The sequence below is a fragment of the Pan paniscus genome, chromosome 21 (assembly GCF_029289425.2).
Source record: "Pan paniscus chromosome 21, NHGRI_mPanPan1-v2.0_pri, whole genome shotgun sequence".
NCBI lineage: Eukaryota > Metazoa > Chordata > Mammalia > Primates > Hominidae > Pan > Pan paniscus.
In genome coordinates, this window is record NC_073270.2 from 22,040,643 (window position 1) to 22,068,156 (window position 27,514).

General features: G+C 39.7%; 1 protein-coding gene and 1 pseudogene across 5 annotated transcripts in view; one reads left to right on the forward strand and one right to left on the reverse strand.

Moving 5' to 3' along the window:
* Nucleotides 1–27,514, forward strand: part of KIZ (kizuna centrosomal protein) — a 120,955-nt gene that overhangs the window by 25,899 nt on the left and 67,542 nt on the right. For all 5 annotated transcript variants that reach the window (XM_003810625.7, XM_057300909.1, XM_057300908.1 and 2 more), the window contains 2 exons: nucleotides 10,474–11,119; nucleotides 11,464–11,773. In XM_003810625.7, coding sequence (XP_003810673.2) covers nucleotides 10,474–11,119; nucleotides 11,464–11,773 — 956 coding nt within the window. The remainder of the gene's footprint in view (nucleotides 1–10,473; nucleotides 11,120–11,463; nucleotides 11,774–27,514) is intronic.
* On the reverse strand, nucleotides 14,329–21,835 carry LOC129394930 (small ribosomal subunit protein uS8-like; annotated as a pseudogene).

Genomic DNA, 27,514 nt, shown 5'->3' on the forward strand with positions numbered 1-27,514 from the left:
GTGGGGAAACACTGTTTCTTTTCTCCTTTTGATAGTAGAAAAGGATTTATAGAAGCTCCATAGGAGAACGAGTATTGAGTTCTTGTTCTTTAGAAGACTTTCCAAATTCATATAGTCCATGAAATACTGTATTATTAGAAAAAGATATACTTCATGCAGTCTTAAAAAAAAAGTTAGTGCCTAGAACTTCCTTGGAAAAGAATCTGGTAGTAACAGTCACGATGAATACACACATATGCTTTGTGCCAGCAGTCCCACTTTTGGTAATCTGTGCCCTAGAAAGAAAATCTTTTGTTCAAAACGGCAAAAATATAGTCTGCGTGTTGCAACATTATTTGTAGCAGCAAAAACACAGAAGCAGCCTGAATGAGCAGCTGCGGAGGAGAGGCTGAGCTAGGGAGAGAGAGCACCCTCATGATCAAGTATTCTGCATATGGCACCCAGAATCCAGTGCATTCCTCATGATCTGGGCAGTGTCCAAGGAATATTATTAAGAGAGCAAAGCAGGTTGCGGAGAGTTGCTTACAACATGCTCTCACTTTGTACAAGTGGCCAAACCTTACCAGCAAGGAATTAGTTGTCCTGGGTTTGAAGGAAGGTGTGAATAGGCATCCTAACTGGTTTGCTTCAGTTACTTCATGGAGGGGAGAGGGAGGCAATGAGCTGGGGAAAATAAGTAACTTGTTCTTTACATCCCTTTGCCTTATGTCTCATTTCTATAATTTAATAATTTTTATACGATTTTAAAAATTAAACCTATGAAGAAGGGATGAGCAGGTGGTTAGTTCATTTTAGGAAGAAGGAGCCTGCTTGTGGTTGAGACTGTTCTTTTCATTGTGGGGGAGTGTGAGTTGCTTACGTCCTTACTCAAATCCCTCAGAATTATAGGAAATTGGAGGTGCCTTTCTATCCCTCTGATGTAGTTCTGCATATTTCTTTTGTGAATGGAGATCTCTAAGAGAGTTTCATCCTGAGTTACCCTACTTGGGGATGGTGGAGCATATACAGGGGATATTGAATTGTATTATAAAAAGAAAGAGCTGTTACCTTGACAGTTTTAGGTGTTTGTTAAGCCTCTTAGGAAGTGTTACTTGAAAACCATAACTTAACTTTGTATTACTTTGACCAAGACAATTGCTTAGGCCTACGGATGTGAAACAGTGGTTTTGGGGTGTTCTGTTTATTTTGTGAAAGTTACCTGCTGTCACTATTTTGGAATGCCGAATTTCTCTTGAAGCTCATACCTGCTTTTCTCTTACTCTTCCATTTACCCCACAGACTAGGTTTTATTTATCATATACAAGTTCTATTCAGGGTCTATCTTAGTGAGATCAGATTTTGAGTTATTTGAAGTTAGAAATTAGGCACAGGCTTCAGATTCACTATTAGGGATTTTTATGTTTGTTTGTTTTTAAAAGCTGTGGTTCAGTAATGCAATTTGAGTTTGACTGACTCAGTTTTGAATATTGTAGCATAAGAGGTTTGCATTGGAGTCCTGGTATCTGAGTTTGAATTCTGGCTCTGTGAACATGGACAAGTTGCTCAACCTGGCTAAGTCTCATAAGAGTAGGGCTAATAATAATGATTGTTTTCATAATATAAATCTCTTAGCTCCTCCTTGTCACCTCGTACATGCTTGATAAATGTTCCCTGCTCTTGATGCCACTGTCACCACCATCATTACCATTGTTGTTCTCCACTAGGGTAGCCTTACTTTGATCCTGGATTCTTGCCACTTATTTAAGATAGTGAAGAGGTTGTTGTGGGGGTAGGGAGACTACCTATGAATTGAAGAAATAGGAGGTAATACCACTTGATGGTGACAATTCGTAAAGATTGATTTTGTGCAAGATAATTTACAGAATACACCATTAAAGCCTAATTTAACAGATACATCTTAAATTTAGATAGTTCCAATAACTGTTGAATTTCATGGCCAGAGATATCTCTCGATGGGCTAAGTTGTGAGATTTTGGTGATGACTACGTTTATCATGGTGGCAACATGTAAGAAGAAGACTTAAAAATCACAATGGCATACTGTATTAGTTTGCTAGGGCTGCCATAACAAAATACCACAAACTGGGTGGCTTAAACAACAGAAATGTGTTTTTTGAAGTTCTGGAGGCTGGAAGTCCAAGATCAAGGTGCCAACAGGGTCGCTTTCTGGTGAGGCCTTTCTCCTTGAGTCATAGAAGGGGCCTTCTCACTGTGTCCTCATGTGCCTTTTCTCTGTGTGCATGAACTGAGAGATCATTGGTGTCTCTTCCTCTTATAAGGACACCAATTCTATTGGATTAAGGTCCCACCATTATGACATAATTTAACCTTCATTACCTCCTTTAAGGCCCTATCCTTTAAGCCACAGTGGGGATTGGGACTTCAACATATGAATTGGACACAATTCAGTGTGTGATACGTGTATCATGTAAAATATGTATAATAATTTTATAATAAACATATAACTTCAGGATTGTTGCATGTAAATTATTGTTAATGGATTTTTAAAAATCTTCTCAATGTGACTTAAGAACTTGCTTACCTAGAAATTAAAAACAATAATTGTACCATGTGAAAAGCTGAAAATTTGGTCTAACAGCTTCATTTCCATTCTGCATTTAACTTGCTGCTTCTCATTCCCTTGTCTGTGAAGATAATAAGAAGAAGAAAAAATAAAGATTTCCTTAGCATTTTGCAAAACATGAAGTGTAACTTTTTTTTCAAAGTATATTAGTGGTTAAGGTCTGCCTTTAAATACTGTAGTTCATAATGATTAAGACATCATTACAGTTCTAAACTTGTTGATCTCTTCTTATGTTCACTCCTCTTCTTTCCCCCAGTAAAGATGAATTCCTGATTTTTAAAAGTTATCTTCTGTTCACTAATAAATATTTTCAGTCATGTTCATGTGCTTTGCTATTGCTTCCCACAACTCTCAACATTTTTCAAGACTGCAGATGAATAACTGTGACAAGAAGAGAAGAAAACTGAACTAAAATCTTGGATTATAGATTTATCTCTAGCACTCAACTACAGAAAGTAATAGGAAGGTGTGGAAAAGTTGGTCATTATGTCAGATCCTTAAATACTGATACATGCTGCTGCTTTTGGCAATAACATCTGTCTCTCAAAAACTTGTGAATTCCTAATATTATTCCTGTGTCAACAATAATGTGAAACATGGCATTCTGTTTTCAGCTTCCCTGGCTCAGAAACTGCTTTGAGAAGACACATAATACTGTTCGGAATTTAAGATTAAAGAGTACTCTGTTTCCTGTTGCTAAGCTAATAAAATGACAGACTTTTAAAAAAGAAAAGAGACACCTGTCTTAGAGCCTGATCTCAGCAAATGGGAAACCTGCCAGCCTACAGAAACTCAGCTTACATTTCACTGGAGCCAGTATTTTACTTTGCAAGTGTGGAGCTAGTTCAAATGCAGCATTGTCTTATAGTGAGCAGCAGTTAATTTTTGCAAGTTTCTCATTTTTTGTTATAAAAGTTTATATAATTGCCGGTGGGAATGTAAAATGGTGCAAACACTTTGGAAAACAGTTTGGCAGTTCCTGAAAAAGTTAAACATATAGTTACCATACGAGGCAACAGTTTCGTTCATAGCATAGCATTCAAGCATAGCAGCTTGCTGTGTACAAGATTGGACACCAAAAGTGGACAAAAGTTTATAGCAGCATTATTCATGGTAGCCAAAAAGTGGACACAATTTACATGTTCTCATCTGATGAATGGATAAACAAACTACAGTATATCCTTAAAATAGAATATTATTCAGCCATGAAAAGGAATAAAATACTGATAAATGCCACAAAATGGATAAACCTTGAAAACATTGTGCTAAGTGAAAGAAACCAATAAAAAAAGACAACATATTATACGATTCCACTTACGTATTCATAAAATGTGCAGAATAAGCGGATTTTTACAAACAGAAAGTAGATTAATGGCTGCCTAGGGCTGGGGACTGACTAGGGAGGATGGGGAGTTACGCTAAAAGGTATGGGGTTTCTTGTTGGAGTGATGGAAAAAATGTTCCAAAATTGATTGTGGTGATGGTCGCACAGCTCTGCGAATATACTAAAAACCCACTGAATTGTATGCTTTTAAAAGGATAAGTTTTATGGTATGTGAATTATATCTCAGTAAAATGGTTTTCAAAAGTTTAAATCAAATTGAATTTATTAAACCAGAAAAAAGAAAAGAGAATAGCAATGTTAATATTCTTGACATAATTCTATATAAACACATTTTGGTAAATATCTTTTTCCTGTGTAAGCATACAGGAGTATAGGTATAAGCATACTGAGTATGTAATTTTTTAAATTTACCATATCTAAGTATTTTTGTTATGACATAGTCTTTATTTGCCTCATTTTTATGACTTCATGACCTTTCCCTATTTTATAGTCATATAAGTTGCTTCCAACTTTTTATGATTTGAAATAATGCTCTACGTGAACTTGTTTGTCCACATAGCTGCTTTCTATTAGCTTTATTTCCTTATTATGATGGATTTCCATATAGAATTACTGAATCAAAGCAACAAGCATGGTTAGGACTTTTGATGCCAGATTCTTTCCTACGAGGATTCTGCCCATGTATTTAGCCACCAACGGTGTGACAGCTTCTATTTCACCTAACCTTCCTCAGTACTGGGGGGTTATAATTTTTAAAAATCATCTTTATTTTACAATAATTTTAGATTTGCAGAAAAGTTGCAGAGATAGTACAAAGTGTTCCCTTGGATCCCTCACCTAGTTTCCACCATTGTTACCATCTTACATTACCATGCCACACTTGGCAAATCTAGGAAGCCAACACAGATACATTACTGTTAACTGAACTCTAGACTTGATTCAGATATTGCCAGTTTTTCCATTAATGTCTTCTTTTTTTGTTGTTCCAGGACCCAATCCAGGATTGTTATAATTTTAATTTTTAAAAATTCAATATAATGTTTATAGAATGGTATTACATTGTTATCAGTCTTAGACATAGGGTTATAATGGAGCTGAAAAAATTCCTATTGCCTAATGACTTAACATTGTAGTGTAATGCATTCCTGACATGTTTGTGGTGATGCTGGTGTCAACAAACCTAGTGTGCTGCCAGTTGTATGAAAGTATAGCAGAAACAATTATGTATAGTATATAATACTTGGTGATAATAATAATAAATGACTTTGTTACTGGCTTATTATTGGCCCAATTGACAAAATTGGATTATGGGTTGTGGAATAGAAAACAAGATTATATCAATGTTAAATTTTCTGATTCTGATCATGAACTGTGCTCAAGAAAGAGCGTGTCTCTGTGCTTTTGGAAATGCTCACTGAAGTGCTTAGTGGTAGATAGGCAGGGTGTCCCAACTTACCCTCAAATGGTTCAGAAAAAAATCATAGCTTATATTTAGGTATACACACATACAGAGACAAACACATATATGTAGAGGGAGAGAAAATGATAAATGGGATAAAATGTAAACATTTGGTAAATCTGGCTAAACACTGTTAGGGGAATGTTTTGTATTATTTTTGCAATGTTTCTGTAAGTGTAAAATTATATCAAAATAAAGCCACGCATGCTGATGCACACCTGCAGTCCCAGCTACTTGGGAGGCTGAGGCAGGAGGGTCACTTGAGTCCAGGAGTTCGAGTCCACCCTGGGCAACATAGACCACATCTCTATAAATAAAAAAAAAAATGTTTAAATTATGTCAAAATAAAAAGTTACTGCTTCCTATAAATAATACTGGCAACAACTAGAAATAGTGCGGGAAGACAACCTTCCTATTGAGTTGAAGCAGATCCTCAAGTACACGTTGCCTTTTTTGGGCCCTTGGATGAATGATGCATCGTCCACAGACTTTTATTTTTACACATAATTAAGGGCCACTTTTTTATAATTGCTTATTTGTTACAGACCACTAACATGCCGTGTACTTATTAATTAGTGTATTACTAGAGTTTGTTGAGGACCCAGAGTTCAGTATTCCAAGAAGTCTGGCAATGCTTGGCAAAATTGCAAAACAGTTAATAACTACTTGCTGTCACAGAGAGTGGTAAATACTCCTCTTTTTGGGAAATAAACCTCTGCTAACAGTGTTGTCTCTTGAATTGGGTCCTTATTTTCACTTTCTGTAGTTCTGAAGCATTTACTATAAGTACATCATGGTTCCCTGCTACTTTTCCTGACTGTGCAGATTACCAATCTGTTGTTTCTCTCCAGTTCTTGGCTCTGGATTCGTTGTTCAGTTTTGCCTATCTTAGGGGGTTGGAGACATTTGAGAATTACTAGTTGAGAGCAGTAACTCAGGGGCACTTCCTTTGGCCCTCCTCAGGTGTCTTTCTCATATCTGAGATGTGCCTTCTTTTGTGCTTTGGCTTGGCCTTTAGCGGATCAAAAGAGGAAGGTGCTTAGGCCTGCCGTGTCCTCCCTGTGCTGGGTTAGTCGTTGCTCTGGTGTTGGTGCATTAACACTTCATAAACTGGTCTTGAAAATGAAAAATTAAAGGCTTCTCAGACTTCTAAGTCTGATCACTGATTTGCTTCATGTCTCCACCAAGTAACTGCTATTGCACAGCCACTCTGAGGCCTCAGCCCTTTTAGCCCTGCTAAAGTCTCCATAGTAGCCCATCCCTCAGAGCCATCTATTTACACAACTAGTTTTTTTATAACAGGAAAAATGAAAATAGTTGTTAGATTACAGTAGTGGTAATAGGTAATTTTTCCTGTTTTAAAATTTGTCTTTGTTATTATATCAGTGTAATATATATCAGCTTTTTTATTACAAAAGGAATAGAAGACACAGTATATTATGAATACTATTCATATTGGTGAGTCAGAATGTTGATTAATATCATTTTGCTATTTAAACCATACGGTATAATGGAAAATTCTTTAAAATGACATAATGGCCTCTTTGGATGGTGAAATGACAGTATTCTATAAGGCAGGCTTGACCCAGCAATTTCAGTTCTAGAAAAGTATCCTACTGATAAACTTGCCTGTGTGCAGAGAGACATACACTCAGGGATAATCACTGCAGCATGATTTGGAGTGGAAGATGGTGGGAAACAAACCAATGTCCTTCAATAGCAGACTGTTTACATAAATTATGGTACATCTATAGAATAGGATAATATGCAGCTGTTAAAATTGGATATAATAAAAACTATAATTATATAATGCAAAGTATGTCACCCTTTACGCACATACCTACTAGTGTATCCAGGTCCTTTCTGCAAGAAACTTAGAATTGCTTTCTCTGGGGAGAACAGCTAGAGGACTAAAGGATCATGGAGGTAGAACTTCCTTTTTCCTCTGTACTTTTCTATCCTGCTGGATCTTCCTGCTTCTCCTCCCTCTGTGGGGAGAGATGGGAGAGATGTACTTTTCCTAATTTTTTTTTGAGACGGGGCCTTACTCTGTAGCCCAGGCTGGAGTGCAGTGGTGTGATCATAGCTCACTGCAGCTTTGACTTCCTGGGCCCAAGCAGTTCTAACCTGCCTCAGTCTCCAAGTAGCTGGGACCACAGGTGTGTGCCACCATGCCCAGCTAATAAAATACATATATATATACATATTTATTTATTTATTTATTTATTATTACTATTTTTTTTTTTTTTATGGAGTTTTGCTCTTGTCACCCAGGCTGGAGTGCAGTGGCAAGATCTCGGCTCACTGCAACCTCTGCCTCCCGGGTTCAAGCGATTCTCCTGCCTCAGCCCCCTGAGTAGCTGGGATTACAGGTGCCCAAATATTTTTTAATTAAAAAATTTTTTTTTAATTTTTAATTTTATAGAGATGGAGTCTCACTATGTTGCCAAGGCTGGTCTCAAGTTCCTGGGCTCAAGCAATCCTCCCATCTCAGCCTCAAGGCCAGGAACTCTTCCTAATCTCAGATTAGCTGCATAACTTAATTTCTTTTCTAAGGATTTTGTATTCATTTGTTCATTTTCTTTTTTTGTGATAGCTTTATAGTTTTTATTATATTCAGAGTTGCGCAGCCATAATCACAATCAATGTGAGCATACTTTCATTCCTGAAAAAGAAACCCCATACCTTTAGGAATCACTCTTTACCTCCCCCAATTCCTTCTACTCCCCACTACCCACCCCAGCCGTTCAGTCCCCAGCCTGGGGCAAACAGTTAACTACTTCCTGTCTCTAAAAATTTGCCTATTCTGAACATTTTCTATAATGAAATCTTACAGTATATGGTCTTTTGTGACTGGCTTCTCATTTAGCATGATATTTTTGAAGTTCATCCATGATGTAACAGGTATCAGTAATTCATTTCTTTTCATGGCTGAAAATTATTCTCTGGTATGAATGTATTACATTTTATCTAGTCATCTAATGTTGGCCATTGGAGTTATCTCCACTTTTGGCTATCATAAATAATGTTGCTATGCACATCCTTTTACAAGATTTTGTGTAGTCATATGTTTACACTCTCCATACTTCTGCCTAGATATGGAATTGCTGGTTAGATGGTAACTCTGTTTAACTTTTTCAGGAGCTGCCAAACTCTTCTAAAGTGGGTGCACCGTTTTATATTCCCATCAGCAGTGTGTGATTCTAATTTCTCCACATCCTGGACTACACTCGTTATTGCCTGTTGTAGTGAATTCTTATAATTTTATGTTGCCTCAGCATCCGTTTTAAATCTAAGTTGAACCTTCTCATACCAGAAGCAGGACTCAGTCATCCCTGACACAGTTGGCAGTTCCACCCTCCTTCGCAGTTCCTCAGTGTGGTCGGTCCAGATAACCTGCCTTACACAGCTGCTCTCTGGTGACCACTTCCATATGGGACAGCTGGATGCAGCCTGCTTGACAGGCCCTTCTGACCTTCGCATCCCCCATGGACCATATGCCACAGTGACCACCTCTCAGTCAGTGGGTAACCTCCCAGAACTCATGCCTGCTTGCTTTAAACTCACCAGTTAAAACTCCCCAGGCTGCCTGTGGGAAACCTGTTTGGATAACACCTGGGACTCAGTAAAGACATTGGCTCATGTGTCCTTCCCCTCAACCCCTGCTTCTACCATGTAAGGACACAGGTCCCTTTTCTCTCTCTCTCTGCCTGCACTCCCTGACGTTTGTGTGTGTGGCCTCCAGGTGTGCCATGTACTCCCCAGAACCTGTAAGTGATAATGTCTTTATTTCCATCTCATATTTCTCCTAATTATTGGAGGGGTACTCTCCATCTTAAAAATCCTAAATTAAGACACCTATCATTCTTAGTATAGCCATTGATATGGGCTGAATATTTGTGTCCCCCCCAAAGTTCATATATTGAAATTCTGATCCCCAAGGTGATGGTTTTTGAGGGTGAGGACTTTGGGAAGTGATTAAATCAAGGGGGCAGAGCCTTCATGGGTGGGATTAGTTTCTTTATAAAAGAGGCCCATGGAAATTTGCCTGCCCCTTCCACCCTGCGAGCACACAGCAGAAAGATGCTGTCTGAGAGAAAGCAGTTCCTTACCAGACCCAGAGTCTGCTGGCGCCTGCCTTGATCTTGGACTTCCCAGCCTCCAGAACTATCAGAAACAAATTTCTGTTATTTATGCGCTGTTTATGGTATTGTTATAGCAGCCTGAACAGACCAAGACAGCCATCATAGTGGGTAAAGTGATATCTTATTGTGCTTTTGAATTATGTTTCTCTAATGAATAATGATATTAAGCATCATTTTGTGTGTTTATTGGCCATTCATATATCTTCTTTGGAGAAATGTCTATCCAAATCCTTTCCCCACTTTCAAGGGCTGTTTGTCTTTTTATTATGTAGTTATGTGACTTCTTTATATATTTTGGGTACTAGACCCTTATCAGATACATAATTTACGGTATTTTCTCCCATTAAGTGGGTTATATTTTCACTTTTCTGATGATGTCTTTTCAAAGCATGTATTTCTTTTTTCAAAAACATATTCTATACTTTCTTTTTTTTGAGATGGAGTCTCCAGGCTGGAGTGCAGTGGCATGATCTCGGCTGACTGCAGCCTCTTCTGCCCGGGTTCAAGTGATTCTCCTGCCTCAGCTTCCTGAATAGCTAGGATCACAGGCACCTGCCACCGTGCCCGGCTAATTTTTGTATTTTTAGCAGAGACGGGGTTTCACCATGTCAGCCAGGCTGGTCTCGAACTCGTGACCTCAGATGATCTGCCCACCTTGGCCTCCCAAAGTGCTGGGATTACAGGCGTGAGCCACCACACTCGGCTTACTTTCTTTACTATATTTGTTTTGTGAACTATCATTGTTATTAAAATTAAATCCTATGGACTTTACTGCTTTTTGCTCATTCATTGTGTAGGAAGCCATGAGTTTAATAATACATGGTAGGTGCTGATTTCAATAATCATGCTTTGTTTGACCTCCTTTCATTTCTGGAAAAAAAAAAAGCCACCTAATTGTTTATACACAGTATGTTTAACTCACATCTCTTTTGGTGTTGCAGGTTGCAGTGCAGGAGGGGATTAACTCAGGAACAGCCATGTCAAGAGGATTGTATCAACCAGCAACAATCTTTATGGGCCGCCAAATGTCAGCCGTCTCAAGCATGGGAGATTTCAGTACAGAGCACAAATCTCCCCAGCCCACAAAGAACTTTTCAATTCCTGACCCACATTCACACCGACAGACAGCCCAGAGCAGTAATGTGACAGACAGCTGTGTAGTACAAACTAGTAATGACACACAGTGCTTAAATAAGTCTGACAACATAGATGGAAAGGCATCTCTTCAGATTGGTGAGAAAACGCCAGTCACAGCCAGTGTATTGTCTGAGGAGGAACAAACTCATTGCTTGGAGATAGAAAGTAACACACGTCATGGCAAGAGTAATTTATCTGAAGGCAAAAAGTCTGCTGAACTCAATTCCCCGTTACGGGAAAGATTAAGTCCAGAGAACAGAACCACTGATTTAAAGTGTGACAGTTCCAGCAGATCAGAGGGATCAGAGGGAGAAATACTGACACAGGAACATATTGAAGTTGAGGAAAAAAGAGCCAGCCCGCCAGTCTCTCCGATATCAGTTTCAGAATACTGTGAATCTGAAAATAAGTGGTCTCAAGAGAAGCATTCTCCTTGGGAAGGTGTTTCAGGTGGGATGAGAGGCTGAGTTTGGTTGCTGATTTTTCTGGGTGGTAGTGATCTTATGTAAGGACAAAATGTACTAATTATCTCTCTTTGTCATAAAATAGTATCTTTGCCAACAAATTCCATTCTAATGAACTCTTAAATATGTACATGGGAGTGAATTTGCTGATTTTTAAACCCACTGTGATTTTTTTAAACATTTGAAAACATGTTTAAGCTTTTAAGTTCCGTAATGAATTGTGTGTGGGTTGCTTCTCCATGTTTTTAACTGATGAGTAATTCTGCTGTGTGTTACCTTGCTTCCCCCTGAAGTCAGTGATTGGTAATCAGTTCATGTCGCCACTTGCAGATCATCTTGCTCACGGGGAACCAAAGTCACAAAAGCCCTTCAGAAAAATGCAGGAAGAGGAGGAGGAAAGTTGGAGCACCAGCAGTGACCTTACCATTTCAATAAGTGAAGATGATCTGATTTTAGAGAGCCCAGAACCACAGCCAAATCCAGGTGGCAAGATGGAGGGAGAAGATGGAATAGAGGCCTTAAAATTAATCCATGCTGAGCAAGAAAGAGTTGCCCTATCCACTGAAAAAAATTGTATTTTGCAAACCCTAAGCTCTCCTGATTCAGAAAAGGAATCCTCCACTAACGCACCGACAAGAGAGTAAGCCATTCAATTTTTTTTTCTACTGTTCTGTTTTTAATTGTAGACATTTCTAGAGACCATTCCACTGGGAATGTATTATCGAGCACTCAGCCTTGAATGTGTAAATTCCTTAAGTCTCATAAGTAATCTTTTAGGCAAGACCTAATTTTCTTTCTGTCCTTCTTTCTTCTTTCTTTCCTTCCTCCCTTCCTTCTTTCTGTAACAAAAAAACTTTAAAAGTTTGAATATCATTGAATCATGGTGATTGCAGCTTATAATTATATACACATAATCCCTGGTTAACTTATAAGTCATTCCCCAACCCCTTACTCTCCAGCCTTTCAGAAAATAAATCTGTTTTGAAGTTTTGGTACCACAGAAGGTGACAGTTAAACTTACTAGGAATGCAGCATTAGAGTCTGAGAACTTTATGTCTAATTAATTAGCTTAATCCTTATATTCCTTGCCATATTATCATTTTTGTCCTCTGATTAAATATGAATTAATAAGTTCTTCTAATTGTATATATAAGCCAGATTTCCTTTTTTGAATCTAAATAGGAAACATTGGAAATCTCTAATGTTAAATGGGAACATCAGCATTATACATTTGAGAACTTATATTATCCTACTGATAAAAATTTGTATATGCTTTTGTGCTACTGATTGGAGATGCTAGAAGAAAACTTTGTAGAAAGTTCTTGTGTATCTACTATGTAGAAAACTTGTTAACTGTTGAAAAGTGATTTTTATGCTGAAAAATGGCATTAATAACATCAAATCTCTTTTAGGGGTGGAAGGAACCTAAGTAAACAACCTAAGGTAGATCTCACCTTTTACAAATGAGGAAACGAAGGCCGGGGCAGAGTGGTGTCACGTAGGTCTACTGGATCTGCTGGGGCAGAACACCCCACAGCCTGTCTGCCTGAATGTCACACCACTGCCCCACCCCCAGAATTTTCTGTTACACTGTAATGCTGGTCACCCTTTCATTTCCACAAAGCTGGCAGCAGTGAAAAGCCAAGTGGGCCTTTTTGTATGGCATATGTTCTCTTTAGAACACCATTGTACCTTTTAATATATTGCTTCTTACCATTCATTGTCTACTTATGGTGAAAAGTTTATGAATAGGCTTTAATTGATAGATTGTATCCAAACTGATGTTCAGGAAATATTTATTAAGAGCATATCCAAGTACAAAGTTCTTGCACTATGGATGGAAGAACCGACATGGTTCCTGTCATTGGGAAATTTGATTTATTGGAGAGGCAAGCCAAATGGATTTTTCTAGTAATAATACTTCTCTCATCAAAGAGGCACAGGTAATACATATTACATCATCAGAAACTTTATTACTGGAGGTAGAATGTTATCTATCTCTAGTTTTGTGTTTATGGGCTTATTTTTATGGCATGGTGGACAAGTTAGTACTTTGGTAGGCTAACAAGGGGACTAATACACTTACCCAGGACTCAGTCTTTTTCTGAGGTGAAAAAAATTGAGTATGTGTATGAATTCCTACTAAACATTTCTCTTAAGAGTCAAGAATGTTCATTCTGTCTCCATTCGAATGACTTTTTTTTTTTTTTTTAATGATCTTGGAGGCATAAAGTCAAGCTCCTTGGAGTTTTGGCATATAGTTTTCCAGTATTTATTGGAAAATATGGGCATGTGGGGAATTTTGAGTATTTCTCTTAATAAAATGCCCCCAGAATGAAAATGTCAGTCAGCAGTGGTTGTTGCTGTGTCTGTATTATCAGATTTGAGCCTACTGATTTTCTGGGTAAAAATATTCTCCAGGAATAGGTTGAAGGTGATTTTAAATGATGCTAGTTAACTTGCTGACATCACCACTGCATTTGAGGCCCCACATTTTCTTAATTTACTGTTTAACTGGAGCTCTTCTCCTTTGCTCTGAGGGTTATTGGTCTGAGACCATAGCATAGCATCATATTTATAGAGCTAGCACTATAACCTAAACAGTTCAATATTTCAGTTTACTTTAGGGTCTGTTGGGGGCCTGGAGAAAAATCACTTGAATGAATTTAATTAGCAAAGATGCATAAATGGGACAAAGGAGGACACATAGGAGCATATGATCCAGAATGTAGAATCTGTGCAACATCCTGAAGTCTGTATAGGCTTTGAAGGAGAAAGAGGAGGGAAAGAGCAAATAGGGTCTGGAGGAAAATGCAAGAAGGAACGCGGAGCAGAGAACACAGAGGACATGGGAGGGGCAGAGCAAAGGACCCCATGGGTGAGGAGGGCCTTTTGGAGTTAAGGTTCAAAATGTCACCTAGGGTGAGGTTGAGAAAGGCCTGGAATATCAGGTTAATGAATTTAGAGTTCACTCTATGCTTTCTAGAGGTGTTGAAGGTTATTTTAGGAGAAGGACAGTGTGATGAGGCTTGATTTAGGAGGATTAACCTGATAGCATTAGTTCATTAGGATTAATCATCCATGTGGTAGGCAGAAGTGTAGATGGCCCTGAGATTCCCGCTCCCTGTTGTCTGTGCCCTGTGTAATCCCCTTGCCTTGAGAGTGGGCAGGACTGGGAGTCTGATGGATTTTACTCCTGTGATGAAGCTGTCATGTGACAAAGATGAAGGATTTTGCAGATATAATGAAGGTCCCAAATCAGTTGCCCTTCAGCTAGTCAAATGAAAATTATCCAAGGTGAACCTGACCTAATCAGATGAGACTTTAAAAGAGACTGGCCCTTACTGAAGCCAGTGGCATAACCTCAGCTCGCTGTAACCTTTGCCTCCTGGGTTCAAGCTATTCTGCCTCAGCCTTACAAATAGCTGGGATTACAGGTGCCCGCCATCAGGCCTGGCTAATTTTGTTTTTGTTTTTGTTTTGAGATGGAGTTTTGCTCTTGTTGCCCAGGCTGGAGTGCAACGGCGCAACCTTGGCTCACTGCAACCTCCCCCTCCTGGGTTCAAGCGATTCTCCTGCCTCAGCCTCCTGAGTAGCTGGGATTACAGGCATGTGCCGCCATGCCTGGCTAATTTTTGTATTTTGTATTTTTTTTTTTTTTTGTCCATGTGGCATTTTATTTGTAAATATATGTATTACATCCCTAGAAAAAGAATCCTAGGATTTTCTCTCCTGTGTGTTTTCGTCTTGCTTCTTCGTGGTGCATGATGCCAGCTGAGGTTGTCAGTACAATGAAACCAAACTGGCGGGATGGAAGCAGATTATTCTGCCATTTTTCCAGGTCTTTGAGTTGCATGTCAAATCTGGGGCTGATCACTCCACACTTGTTTAGCCTGCCTGTGAGGTTCACAACAATTTCCCAGCTCTGTGGTCATCAATGATTTCAAATTTGCCAATGTAACCATGCTCCATCATCACAGTGAGAAACTGGACGATGACTTTGGAGCACAGCCTAATAAGCACCTGGCGTTTGCCTGTCTTTTTGGCATTGTTGATGCTCTTGAGAGCATCTGCCAGGACATTCATGCACACCATTGTGGCGGCACGGAAAGATGGCGGAAAGAGCTTTTGTATTTTTTTTTTTTTTGGAGAGACTTGGTTTCTCCATGTTGGTCAGGCTGGTCTTGTACTCCCTACCTCAGGTGATCTGCCTGCCTCAGCTTCCCAAAGTGTTGGAATTACAAGCGTGAGCCACGGCACCTGGCCAATTTTTGTATTTTTAGTAGAGACCCGGTTTCACTATGTTGGCCAGGCTGGTCTTGAACTGCTGACCTCAAGTGATTTGCCCACCTTGTCCTCCCAAAGTGCTGGGATTAGAGGCGTGAGCCACCACGCCCAGCCTGAAGCCAGAGAGATTTAAAGCAGCTAAGATACTCTCTTGTTTGCCTGAAGAAGCAAACTGTCATCTTGTGGGAAAGACCACATGACAGGAAATGGCATGCAGCCTCTAGGGGCTAAGGGCCTCAGTCCTACAGCCACAAGGAAATTGATTCTGCCAATAACCAGTGAGTGTGGAGGAAGTCCCTGAGCCTTAGATGAGACTGCATCTCCAGCAGACACCTTAATTTCAGCCTGGTGAGACCTTGAGCAGATGACCCCACTAACCCAGATCCAGACTCCTGTCTCATGGGAACTATGAAATCATAAATTTGTGGCAATTTGTGATACAGCAATAAGAAAATTCATGCAACTCAGTTGAAGAATTGGAAGCAAGGATTGCATGGATAGAAGTGTCTACCCATAATGACTGGGAACAGGCTGAATTGGACATGTTCAGGGTTCCTTGTGGGAATACATGGTAACAAAGTAGCTGAGTGAGTGATTCAGCAGCCAAGGTAACCTGTGCTTCCCCTCCCCTTGTACCTTCACCATCTGAGCAAGTGCATTTTCACATTCAGGTAAGCAGTAGTGGAACATTATAGACTGCTAGGAACTCTAAAAGTGGTTGTGGCTATCTGCATTAACCAACAAGCAGTTTCTCATGCTAGTGGGTTTTTTGTTTGTTTCGCTTTTTTTTTTTTTTTTTTTGAGATGGAGTTTCACTCTTGTCGCCCAGGCTGGAGTACAATGGCACGATCTCGGCTCACTGCAACCTCCACCTCCCAGGTGCAAACTAGTCTCATGCCTCAGTCTCCCAAGTAGCTGGGATTACAGGCGTGTGCCAGCACATCCAACTAATTTTGTATTTTTAATAGAGATGGGGTTTTACCATGTTGGCCAGGCTGTTCTCGAACTCCTAACCTCAGGAGATTTGCCTGCCTTTAAAGTGCTGGGATTACAGACGTGAGCCACTGCGCCTGGCCTGCTTTGTTTTGTATATCAATGCATAATGATATGTATCCACCTTTAAAGTACCATTAAAAAATAGTTTCTTTTTTTATTATTATACTTTAAGTTTTAGGGTACATGTGCACAACATGCAGGTTAGTTACATATGTATACATGTGCCATGTTGTTGTGCTTCACCCAGTAACTCGTCATTTAACATTAGGTATATCTCCAAATGCTATCCGTCCCCACTCCCCTATCCCACAACAGGCCCCGGTGTGTGATGCTCCCCTTCCTGTGTCCATGTGTTCTCATTGTTCAATTCCCACCTATGAGTGAGAACATGCGGTGTTTGGTTTTTTGTCCTTGCGATAATTTGCTGAGAATGATGGTTTGCAGTTTCATCCATGTCCCTACAAAGGACATGAACTCATCATTTTTTATGGCTGCATGGTATTCCATGGTGTATATGTGCCACATTTTCTTAATCCAGTCTATCATTGTTGGACATTTGGGTTGGTTCCAAGTTACATTTGGGTTGGTTCCAACTTACAAGGGATGTGAAGGACCTCTTCAAGGAGAACTACAAACCACTGCTCAGTGAAATAAAAGAGGATACAAACAAATGGAAGAACATTCCATGCTCATGGGTAGGAAGAATCAATATCGTGAAAATGGCCATACTGCCCAAGGTAATTTATAGATTCAATGCCATCCCCATCAAGCTACCAATGACTTTCTTCACAGAATTGGAAAAAACCACTTTAAAGTTCATATGGAACCAAAAAAGAGCCCGCATCGCCAAGTCAATCCTAAGCCAAAAGAACAGTGCTGGAGGCATCACGCTACCTGACTTCAAACTATACTACAAGGCTACAGTAACCAAAACAGCATGGTACTGGTACCAAAACAGAGATATAGACCAATGGAACAGAAAAGAGCCCTCAGAAATAATGCTGCATATCTACAACCATCTGATCTTTGACAAACCTGACAAAAACAAGCAATGGGGAAAGGATCCCCTATTTAATAAATGGTGCTGGGAAAACTGGCTAGCCATATGTAGAAAGCTGAAACTGGATCCCTTCCTTACACCTTATACAAAAATTAATTCAAGATGGATTAAAGACTTAAACGTTAGACCTAAAACCAAAAAAACCCTAGAAGAAAACCTAGGCAATACCATTCAGGCCATAGGCATGGGCAAGGACTTCATGTCTAAAACAGCAAAAGCAATGGCAACAAAAGCCAAAATTGACAAATGGGATCTAATTAAAGAGCTTCTGCACAGCAAAAGAAACTACCATCAGAGTGAACAGGCAACCTACAGCATGGGAGAAAATTTTTGCAACCTACTCATCTGACAAAGGGCTAATATCCAGAATCTACAATGAACTCCAACAAATTTACAAGAAAAAAACAAACAACCCCATCAAAAAGTGGGCAAAGGATATGAACAGACACTTCTCAAAAGAAGACGTTTATGCAGCCAAAAAACACATGAAAAAATGCTCATCATCACTGGCCATCAGAGAAATGCAAATCAAAACCACAATGAGATACCATCTCACACCAGTTAGAATGGCGATCATTAAAAAGTCAGGAAACAACAGATGCTGGAGAGGATGTGGAGAAATAGGAACACTTTTACACTATTGATGGGACTGTAAACTAGTTCAACCATTGTGGAAGTGAGTGTGGCAATTCCTCAGGGATCTAGAACTAGAAATACTATTTGACCCAGCTATCCCATTACTGGGTATATACCCAAAGGATTATAAATCATGCTGCTATAAAGACGCATGCACACGTATGTTTATTGCGGCACTATTCACAACAGCAAAGACTTGGAACCAATCCAAAGAAATAGTTTCTGTACTTGAAAATACCTGTGCTCCATCTACTCACCCCTCTTCCTTTAACCCCACCTGAACCCCTTGCAAGTACTGATCTTTTTAGTGTCTTGTCTTTTCCAGAATGTCAAGTAGTGGGAATTATGTAACAAGTAGTATTATCAGGTTGGCTTTTTTCACTTAGTAATGTATATTTAAGGTTATTCCATGTCTTTTTATGGCTTCATAGCTTATTTATTTTTAGCACTGAATAATACTCCATTGTCTGGATGTACCAGAGTTTATCCATTCACCTACTGAAGAACATCTTGGTGGCTTCTGGGTTTTGCCAATTGTAAATAAAGCTGCCATAAATATCTCTGTGCAGGTTTTTGTGTGGACATAAGTTTTCAACTTATTTGGGTAAATACCAAGGAGTGTCATTGATGGATCATGTGTAAGTCTGTTTTTGGTATGGGGTTATTTAGTTTTTAAATTTTAAATTTTTGTAGATACATAGTAGGTATATGTATCTATTTATAGGGTACATGAAATATTTTAATACAAGCATGCAATGTATAATAATCACTTCATGGTAAATGGGGTATCCATCTCCTCAAGCATTTATCCTTTGTGTTATAAACAATCCAGTTATACTCTTTTGGTTATTTTTAAATGTACAATTAAATTATTATTTACTATAGTCATCCTTTTGTGCTATCAAATACCAAATACTAGATCTTTTTTTTTTTTTTTTTCTGAGATGGAGTCTCTCTCTGTCCCCCAGGCTGGAGTGCAGTGGCGCGATCTCGGCTCACTGCAAGCTCCCCCTCCTGGGTTCATGCCATTCTCCCGCCTCAGCCTCCCAAGTAGCTGGGACTACAGGCACTTGCCACCATGCCTGGCTAATTTTTTGTATTTTTAGTAGAGATGGGGTTTCACCATGTTAGCCAGGATAATCTCGATCTCCTGACCTCGTGATCTGTCCGCCTCAGCCTCCCAAAGTGCTGGGATTACAGGCGTGAGCCACCACGCCCGGCCGTCAAATACTAGATCTTATTCATTCTTTCTAACTTATCTTTTTGTATCCATTAACCATCCCCACTTCTCTCCGCCCCCGAACTCCACTACACTTCCCGGCCTCTGGTAACTATCTTTCTACTCTCTGTCTCCATGAGTTCAATTGTTTTAATTTTTAGCTCCCCCAAATAAATGAAAACATGCAAAGGTTGTCTTTCTGTGCCTGGCTTATATCACTTAACGTAATGACCTCCAGTTCCATCTATGTTGTTGTAAATGACAGGATCTCATTCTTTTCTATGGCTAAATAGGTAAGTCTATGGTTACCTTTGTAAGAAACTGCTGAACTGTTGTCTTCCAAAGTGGCTGTGCCATTTTGCATTATCACTAGCAATGAATGAGAGTTCTTGTTCTACATCTTGTCAGCATTTGGTATTGTCGTTTTAAAATTTTAGCCATTCTAAAAGGTGTTTAGTGGTATGCAATTGTTTTAATTTGCAGTTCTCTAATGACATATGATGTTGAACATCTTTTCATATGCTTATTTGCCACCTGTGTATCTTCTTTGATGAGATGTCTGTTCAGATCTGTCACCTATTTTTATTTTAGTTGCTAGTTTTCTTATTGTTGAGTTTTAATAGCTCTTTCTACATTTTGGATATCAGTCCTTTATCAGGGGGATAGTGTGTCTTGCAGATATTTTCGCCCAATCTATGGTTTGTCTTTTCCTTTGAACAGTGTCTTTTACAGAGCAGAAGTTTTAAATTTTATTTTTTAAATGTATTTTGTTTGTTTGTTTGTGACAGGGTCACACTCTGTTGCCCAGGCTGGAGTGCAGTGGTGTGATCATGGCCCACTGCAGCCTCGACCTCCCCAAGCTCAGGTGATCCTGCCACCTCACCCTCTTGAGTAGCTGGGATTACAGGCGCGTGCCACCACACCCAGCTAATTTTGTATTTTTAGTAGAGATAGGGTTTCACCATGTTGGCCAGGCCAGTCTCAGAGTCCTGTCCTTAGGTGATCCCCCCACCTTGGCCTCCCAAAGTGCTGGGATTACAGGCATGAGCCACCATGCCCGACCTTTTGCTATGTGACTTTCGAGGTTGAGTTATACATAAAAGGCCTTGCAGTGTCTACCCTATTAGCTGGAACTCTCACTATGGGAACCACAAGCCACCATATTGAAAGTCTGATCATTCTAGGCTGCTGTGCTGAAGAAATTATGTGTAGGTGCCCCAGTCCATAGTCCTTGCTGAGCCTTATCCTTCCAGTCATCCCCACCAAGGTGCTGGACATATAGGTGAAGCCTTCTTGAACTCTCCAGACAAATCCATCCAGAGGCTAAATATCACTAAATGCCCTCTCTTGATAATATGTGAAACAGAAGAATCACCCAGCCACTCCTTGCCTGCTTTCCTAATCCACAAAAGCATGAGATATAATGACTTGGTTGTTGTTTTAAGCTACTAAGTTTTGAGGTAGTTTTTTATTAGTCTATAGATAACGAGAAAAGGGGTACATTCTTTTAACATTAAATATGGAACACCTGCTCTGTGCCGGGTATTGTTCTTGCTCTTATGGTACTTATGATCATGCATGTGGAGAAGAGGAAGGAAATATAAACCAGTAGACAATCTGTGTGAAAAGTATTATGACAAAGGGCCAGGCACGGTGACTAATGTGTAATCCTAGAACTTTAAGAGGCTGAGGCGAATGGATTGCTTGCGCTTAGGAGTTCGAGACCAGCCTGGGCAACGTGGTGAAACCTCGTTCTACAAAAGATGCAAAAAAATTAGCTAGGTGTGGTGGCGCACGCTTGAGCTATTTGGGGAGGGTGAGGCAGGAGGATCACTTAAACCCAGGAGGCTGAGGCTGCAGTGGGCTGAGATTGTGCCACTGCACTCCAGCCTGGGTGACAAAGTGAGACCCTGTCTCAAAAAAAAAAAAAAAAAAAAAAACGTATTATGATGAAGAATAAGCAGGTTAAGTAGATAGAGAAGGCATGGGTGCAGTTTAATACAAGATATAAGATAGTGGGGAAAGGTCTCTATGGTAAGATGGTAGTTGAGTAGGACCTGAAGTGAGAGAGTTGGTAAGCCACATTCAGTTGTGCCCATGCCTTCTCTATCCACTTAACCTCATCTGTTCTTTGTCATCTTTTACACTGGTTTATGTGTTTGTCTCTTAGTTTATACTTCTTCTCTCCTCTGGAAGAGAGATGGGAGAGGGATGGGATATGTCTTGAGAAACAGCATACTAGGCAAAGGGAACCACAGTACAGAGGCCATGCAGTGGGGGCATACTGAGTGTTTCCTGGAACAGCAAAGTGGCTGGTGCACCTGAATCCGAACAGGTATTGGGGAGAAGGGAGAAGCTGGAGTGAGAGAGTATCAGTGTGCCACGTTGTGAAGGGTCAGTAGGCTGAAGGAAGGACTTTGGGTTGAACTTCAATTAAAATGAAGAATCACTCTGGCCACTTATGGAAAATAAACTTGGGGAAAGAGTGGGAGCAGGGAGTGCTGTTTGGATAATATTGCAGAGATCCTGCAGAGAGGTGCTGTTGCTTTGGACTGTGGTGGCAGCAGTAGGGTGGTAAGAAGTGGTCAGATTCTGGATATATTTTTATATAAAAGAACCAGCTGGAGGGCTGGGTGTGGTGGCTCATGCCTGTAATCCCAACACTTTGGGAGGCCAAGATGGGCCAATCACTTGAGGTTAGGAGTTCAAGACCAGCCTGGCCAACATGGTGAAACCCCGTCTCTACTAAAAATATAAAAATCAGCTGGGTGTGGTGGCGGGTGCCTGTAATCCCAGCTACTTGGGAGGCTGAGCCAGGAGAATTGCTTGAACCTGGGAAGTGGAGGTTGCAGTGAGCCGAGATTGTGCCACTGGACTCCAGCCTGGGCAACAGAGGGAGATGCCATCTCAAAAAAAAAAGAAAAACTAGCTGGATTCTTTATGGATTGGGTGTGGGTTATAAGAGAAAGGGAGTAGAAGGATGACTCAAGGGTTTGGGGACAGAGTGAGTTATTTATTGAGATAAGGAACATGTAGGAGGCACAGACTTGAGGGAAAGAAAATCAAGACAGAAGTTTTGGGTATGTTAGATTTGAGATGCCTTTTTGACATTCACAGGGAGATGCTGAGTAGGCAGATGGATTTCATGAACTTGGAATTCAGAGAGAGGTCAGGGCTAGATAAATACATTTGTAAATCATCAGGATATAAATACATTTTAAAGCCATGGGCCTGAGAACACTAGAGAGTGAATGTAAATAGGAAAGTGGCCCAGGGCATGACTCCACATTCAGGGTCGGGAAGATCAGAAGGAACCAGCAAAGGAGTCTCAGAAGATGCTGCAGGGAAGAACGAGGAGAACCAGGAGGGTGTTGTGCTGCAGGTGCCAAGTAGAATGTTTCACATGAGGTTTAGAAAGCTCAAATAACCTGGTCAGGTCACAGAGGTGCAGCTAGGGTCTAAACTAACAGTCTGATGCCAGAATGCATGCTCTTAATTTCTGTTTTCTACCACCCAAATCACAACCAAAATGGTTGTTAGTACTGACTCCGTGCCAGGCACTGTTTTAACACCTTTATTTATAATCATTTAATCCTATTATCATCATCATTTTACAGATGAGAAAACTGAGGCACAGGGAGTTATGTAACATATTGAAAGTCATAAAACAGCTGTGTGTGCTCCAAACTGGCCCTCTGTGACCAGAGTTAACTGGTACCCTATGCTGTCTCCCAGTGAATCTTTACTACCTGGATAGTTGGAGTATCATCAAAGATAATATTTTATAAGGTTAAATAGGAAGCTCAAAAAGCAAATTAGATTCTTTAATTAGAAAAAGAAAAAAGAAAAGAAAACTAAGCAGTGGCAATTTGACCTCTTGCTCCGTCCATATTGATTTTTGTGCTTTCCAACCTCAAATAGGCCAATGAAGTGCTATGTGCCTTTATTCAGGCTTGAACAAAGTACTTGCAAAGTTGCTTTGTTCTCTCTCCTCCTGGAGTGTGACTGAAAACAGAATGTAATGCTGCCTTTTAAACTAAGTCAAATGAAAGCCTTGGTTTCTCAAGGTCATAAAAATGTGATCACACAGATTGAATCCCATCCAGTGATTTTAATTTAGCTCCTCTTCAAAGTTAAATGTAGGAAAGAAGTTATTGCATCTGAGAAAACTTTGTTGCTGAAAGTCATGTGCCTGGAATAATAGGTTTGAACTATGTTCATTTAGAATTTACCCTGAATTCACTTTATAAGGAGCTGGAAGCATATTTAGAAATTCAGCATTCCTTCAGATGTGATGATGCCTTCAGATGTCTGTTCTCAGCTGTCTGTTTTCATCAGCACAGTTGCCTGTTTCTCTTGAACATGACCTTTGGCACCTCAACACCGGTGGCCCCTGAGCCTTTTCTTGCCACCACACAGATTCTGTCCTTTGTTCCCAAAGTAAGGCTATGCATTATACTTCTGGAAAAATAACCCAGTGGCAGTAGATGTGGCCGTCAGGGTATTCCCTTTGTTTTCTACCTGTCACTTCATTCTTATCTTGCCTTTGCTTTTCCTGTTAGCTCACCTAGTTTCTGAAAAATCTAAGACTTTCATTATCCTTATTTTGGTCTAAATTTGTAAAAATCCAAACCAACTAAGAAGGGAATAGTCCTGAGACCTGATCCTCAGCAAAGTAGGCAATAATCGTAGTCACAGCCATTGTCACTTGGTGTATAGGAGATATTAAAAGAAGTCTCCATTGGCCAACAGGAATGAACCCAGGTCTCCATCCTTTGCCAGCCATCTCACCATATGGGATTCTAGCCTTAGTCAGAAGAACATGAGTGACATGGAGCAAAGGCAGGGGTTAGATAGGAACTGAGAAGCACTTGTGAAGGTCACAGCCCAGGTCACCACACAGGTCACTAGAAGACTGAAACCTAATCCAAGTACCGTAAAAGGCTTCCTCTTCCCCATACCTTGCCACCACATCAATAGGAGTCCTGTATAGTAGCAGGAAACAATTATACAACTGAATGAACCACATGTCTCAGACCTTAGTTAAGTCTCTAGGAGGCCAGGCTCCTCCTCCATGGCTCACTCATGCCTATAATCCCAAACACTTTGGGAGGCTGAGGCAGGCGTATCACTTGTGGTCAGGAGTTTGAGACCAGCCTGACCAATATGGTGAAAGCTGGTCTCTACCAAAAAATACAAAATTAGCCAAAATACAAAAATTAGTCAGTTGTGGTGGCACACACCTGTACTCCCAGCTACTCAGGAGGCTGAGTTGGGAGAATCACTTAAACGCAGGAGGTGGAGGTTGCTGTGAGCTGAGATGGCGCCACTGCACTCCAGCCTGAGCAATGGAGTGAGACCCTGTCTGAAAAAAAATGGAGGCTGGGCACGGTGGCTCACGCCTATAATCTCAGCACTTTGGGAGGCCAAGACAAGTGGATCACCTGAGGTCAGGAGTTCAAGACCAGCCTGGCCAACAGTGCAAAACCCTGTCTCTACTAAAAATACAAAAATTAGCTGGGTGTGGTGGCGGGTACCTGTAATTCCAGCTACTTGAGAGGCTGAGGCACAAGAATTGCTTGAACCGGGGAGGCAGAGGTTGCAGTGAGCCAAGATCGCACCACTGCACCCTATCCTCAGTGACAGAGTGAGACTCTGTCTCAAATCAGTCAATCAATCAATCAATCAATCAATCAATCAATCAATCCGGAAAGCTGAAGACAAGGGAAGGAGACAAAAATAAGGACACCCAAGGAAAGTTTAGCCTCTGATACCTACATTTGCAGCTGCAACAGACAATAAACACAGCCTAACTTCTAACCAGATGAACATAAAACCTCAGCTTGAAGGCTTGTGTACCTGTTCACCCTAAAGGACTATTTACCTAGTACATCATGCCTGGCTTTCAACAAAAAACATTACAAGGCACAAAAAAGGCAAAAAAAAAAAAATACGGTTTGAATAGACAGAGCAAGCATCAGAGCCAGACTCAGATATGGCAGATGTTGGATTTTTCAGACTAGGAATTTAAAATAACTGATTAATATGCTAGGACTCTAGGGCTCTAAAGGAAAAAGAGGACAATGTGCAAGAAAGGATAGGTAATGTAAACAGAAAGATGGAAATTATAATAAAGAATAAAAAAGTAATGCTAGAATTAAACTCTGTAACAGAAATAAAGAATGCCTTTGATGGGCTTCTCAGTAGATTGGACTTGGTAGAGAAATGATATCTAGCTTATTTCACTTAGCATGTTGTCTTCAGAATTCATCCATGTCAAGACGTGTGTCAAAATTTCCTTCCTTCTTAAGGCAGAATAATATGTCATTGTACGTGTATTTTCTTTGTCCATTCATCTGTTGATGAACATTTTGGTGGTTTCTAGATCTTCGCTATTGCGAATAGTGCTGTGATGAACACTGGAGTGCTAATACTTCTTTGAGATCCTTATTTCAATTATTTTGGATAAATACCCAAAAGTGAGATTATTGGATCAAATGGTAGTTCTAGTTTTAATTTTTTGAGGAATCTCTGTACTGTTTTCTATTTTACACTCCCACCAACAGTGTACTAGAGTTCCAGTTTCTCTACATCTTTGCTAGTGCTTGTTATCTTTTGTTCTTTTTGTGAATAGTCATATGAACTGAAATTTTTCTGTGGTTTTGATTTGCATTTCCCTGATGATTAGTGATGAGCGTCTTTTCATATACCTCTTGGCCATTTATATATTTTATGGAGACGTTGAAGAAATGTTTATTTAGGTCTTTAGCCCATATTTTAATCAGGTTATTAGTTTTTTTGCTATTGAACTGTTGGAGTTCCTTACATGTTTGGGAAATTAACCCCTTATATGTGTTTTGCAAATATTTTCTCTCATTCAGTAGATTGCCTTTTTGCTCTGTTAGTTGTTTCCTTTGCTATGCAGAAACTTTTTAGTTTGATGTAGTTCCACTTGTCTATTTTTGCTTTTGTTGCCTGTGCTTTTGGTGTCGTATCCATGAAATCTTTGCCAAGGCCAATGTTATGAAGCTTTTTCCATCTGTTTTCTTCTAGGAGTTTTAAAGCTTCAGGTCTTATATTTAAATCCTTAATTCATTTTGAGTTGATTTTTCTGTGTGGTATAAGAGTCCAGTTTCATTCTTTTGCATACGGATTTCCAGTTTCTCCCAATACCATATGTTAAAAGACTGTCCTTTCCTCATCATATATTCTTGATACCCTTGTCAAAGATCAGTTGACTGCATATGCATGGATTGATTTATGGGCTCTCTATTCTGAATGTTCCATTGGTCTATATGTCTGTCTTTATGCCAATACCATACTGTTTTGATTATGGCAGCTTTGTAATATATTTTGAAATCAGGACGTGTGATGCCTCCAGCTTTTTCTTCTTTCTAAAGATTGTCTTGGCTGTTCAGGGTCTTTTGTGATTCCACATGAATTTTAGTCTTGTTTTTTTATTTCTGAAAAAAATGCCATTGAAATTTTGATAGCAATTTCATAGAATCTGGAGATTGCTTTGGTAGTATGGACACTTTAACAATATTAAATCTTCTAATCCATGAACATGGAATTCTTTCCATTTGCTTGTATCTTCTTTAATTTCTGTCATCAATGTTTTGTAGTTTTTAGCATGGAAGTCTTTTACCTCCTTAATTAAGCTTATTTCTAAGTATTTTATTCTTATTGGTGCTATTGTAAATGGAAATATTTTTCTAATTTCATATTCAGACAGTTTGTTGTTAGTGTATAGAAACACAACTGATTTTTGTATGTTGATTTTGTATCCTACAACTTTACTGAATTCATTTATTAATTCTAACAGTATGCATCTGTGTGTGTATGTGATCTTTAGAGTTTTCTGTATATCACGTCATCTGCAACAGGGACAATTTTACTTGGATTTGAATAGCTTTTATTTCTTTTCCTTGCCTAATTATTCTGGCTAGGGCTTTCAGTACTGTATTAAACAGAAGTGGCAAGAGTGGGCATCCTTGTCTTGTTCGTGATCTCAAAGGAAAAGCTTTCAGCTTTCACCATTGAGTATGATATTAGCTGTGAACTTTATATATGTGACCTTTATTAAGCTGAGGTAATTTCATTGTATGTCTAGTTTATTGAGAGGTTTTTATTGGGAAGGGGTGTTGAATTTTGTCAAACAGTTATTCTGTGTCTATTAAGAT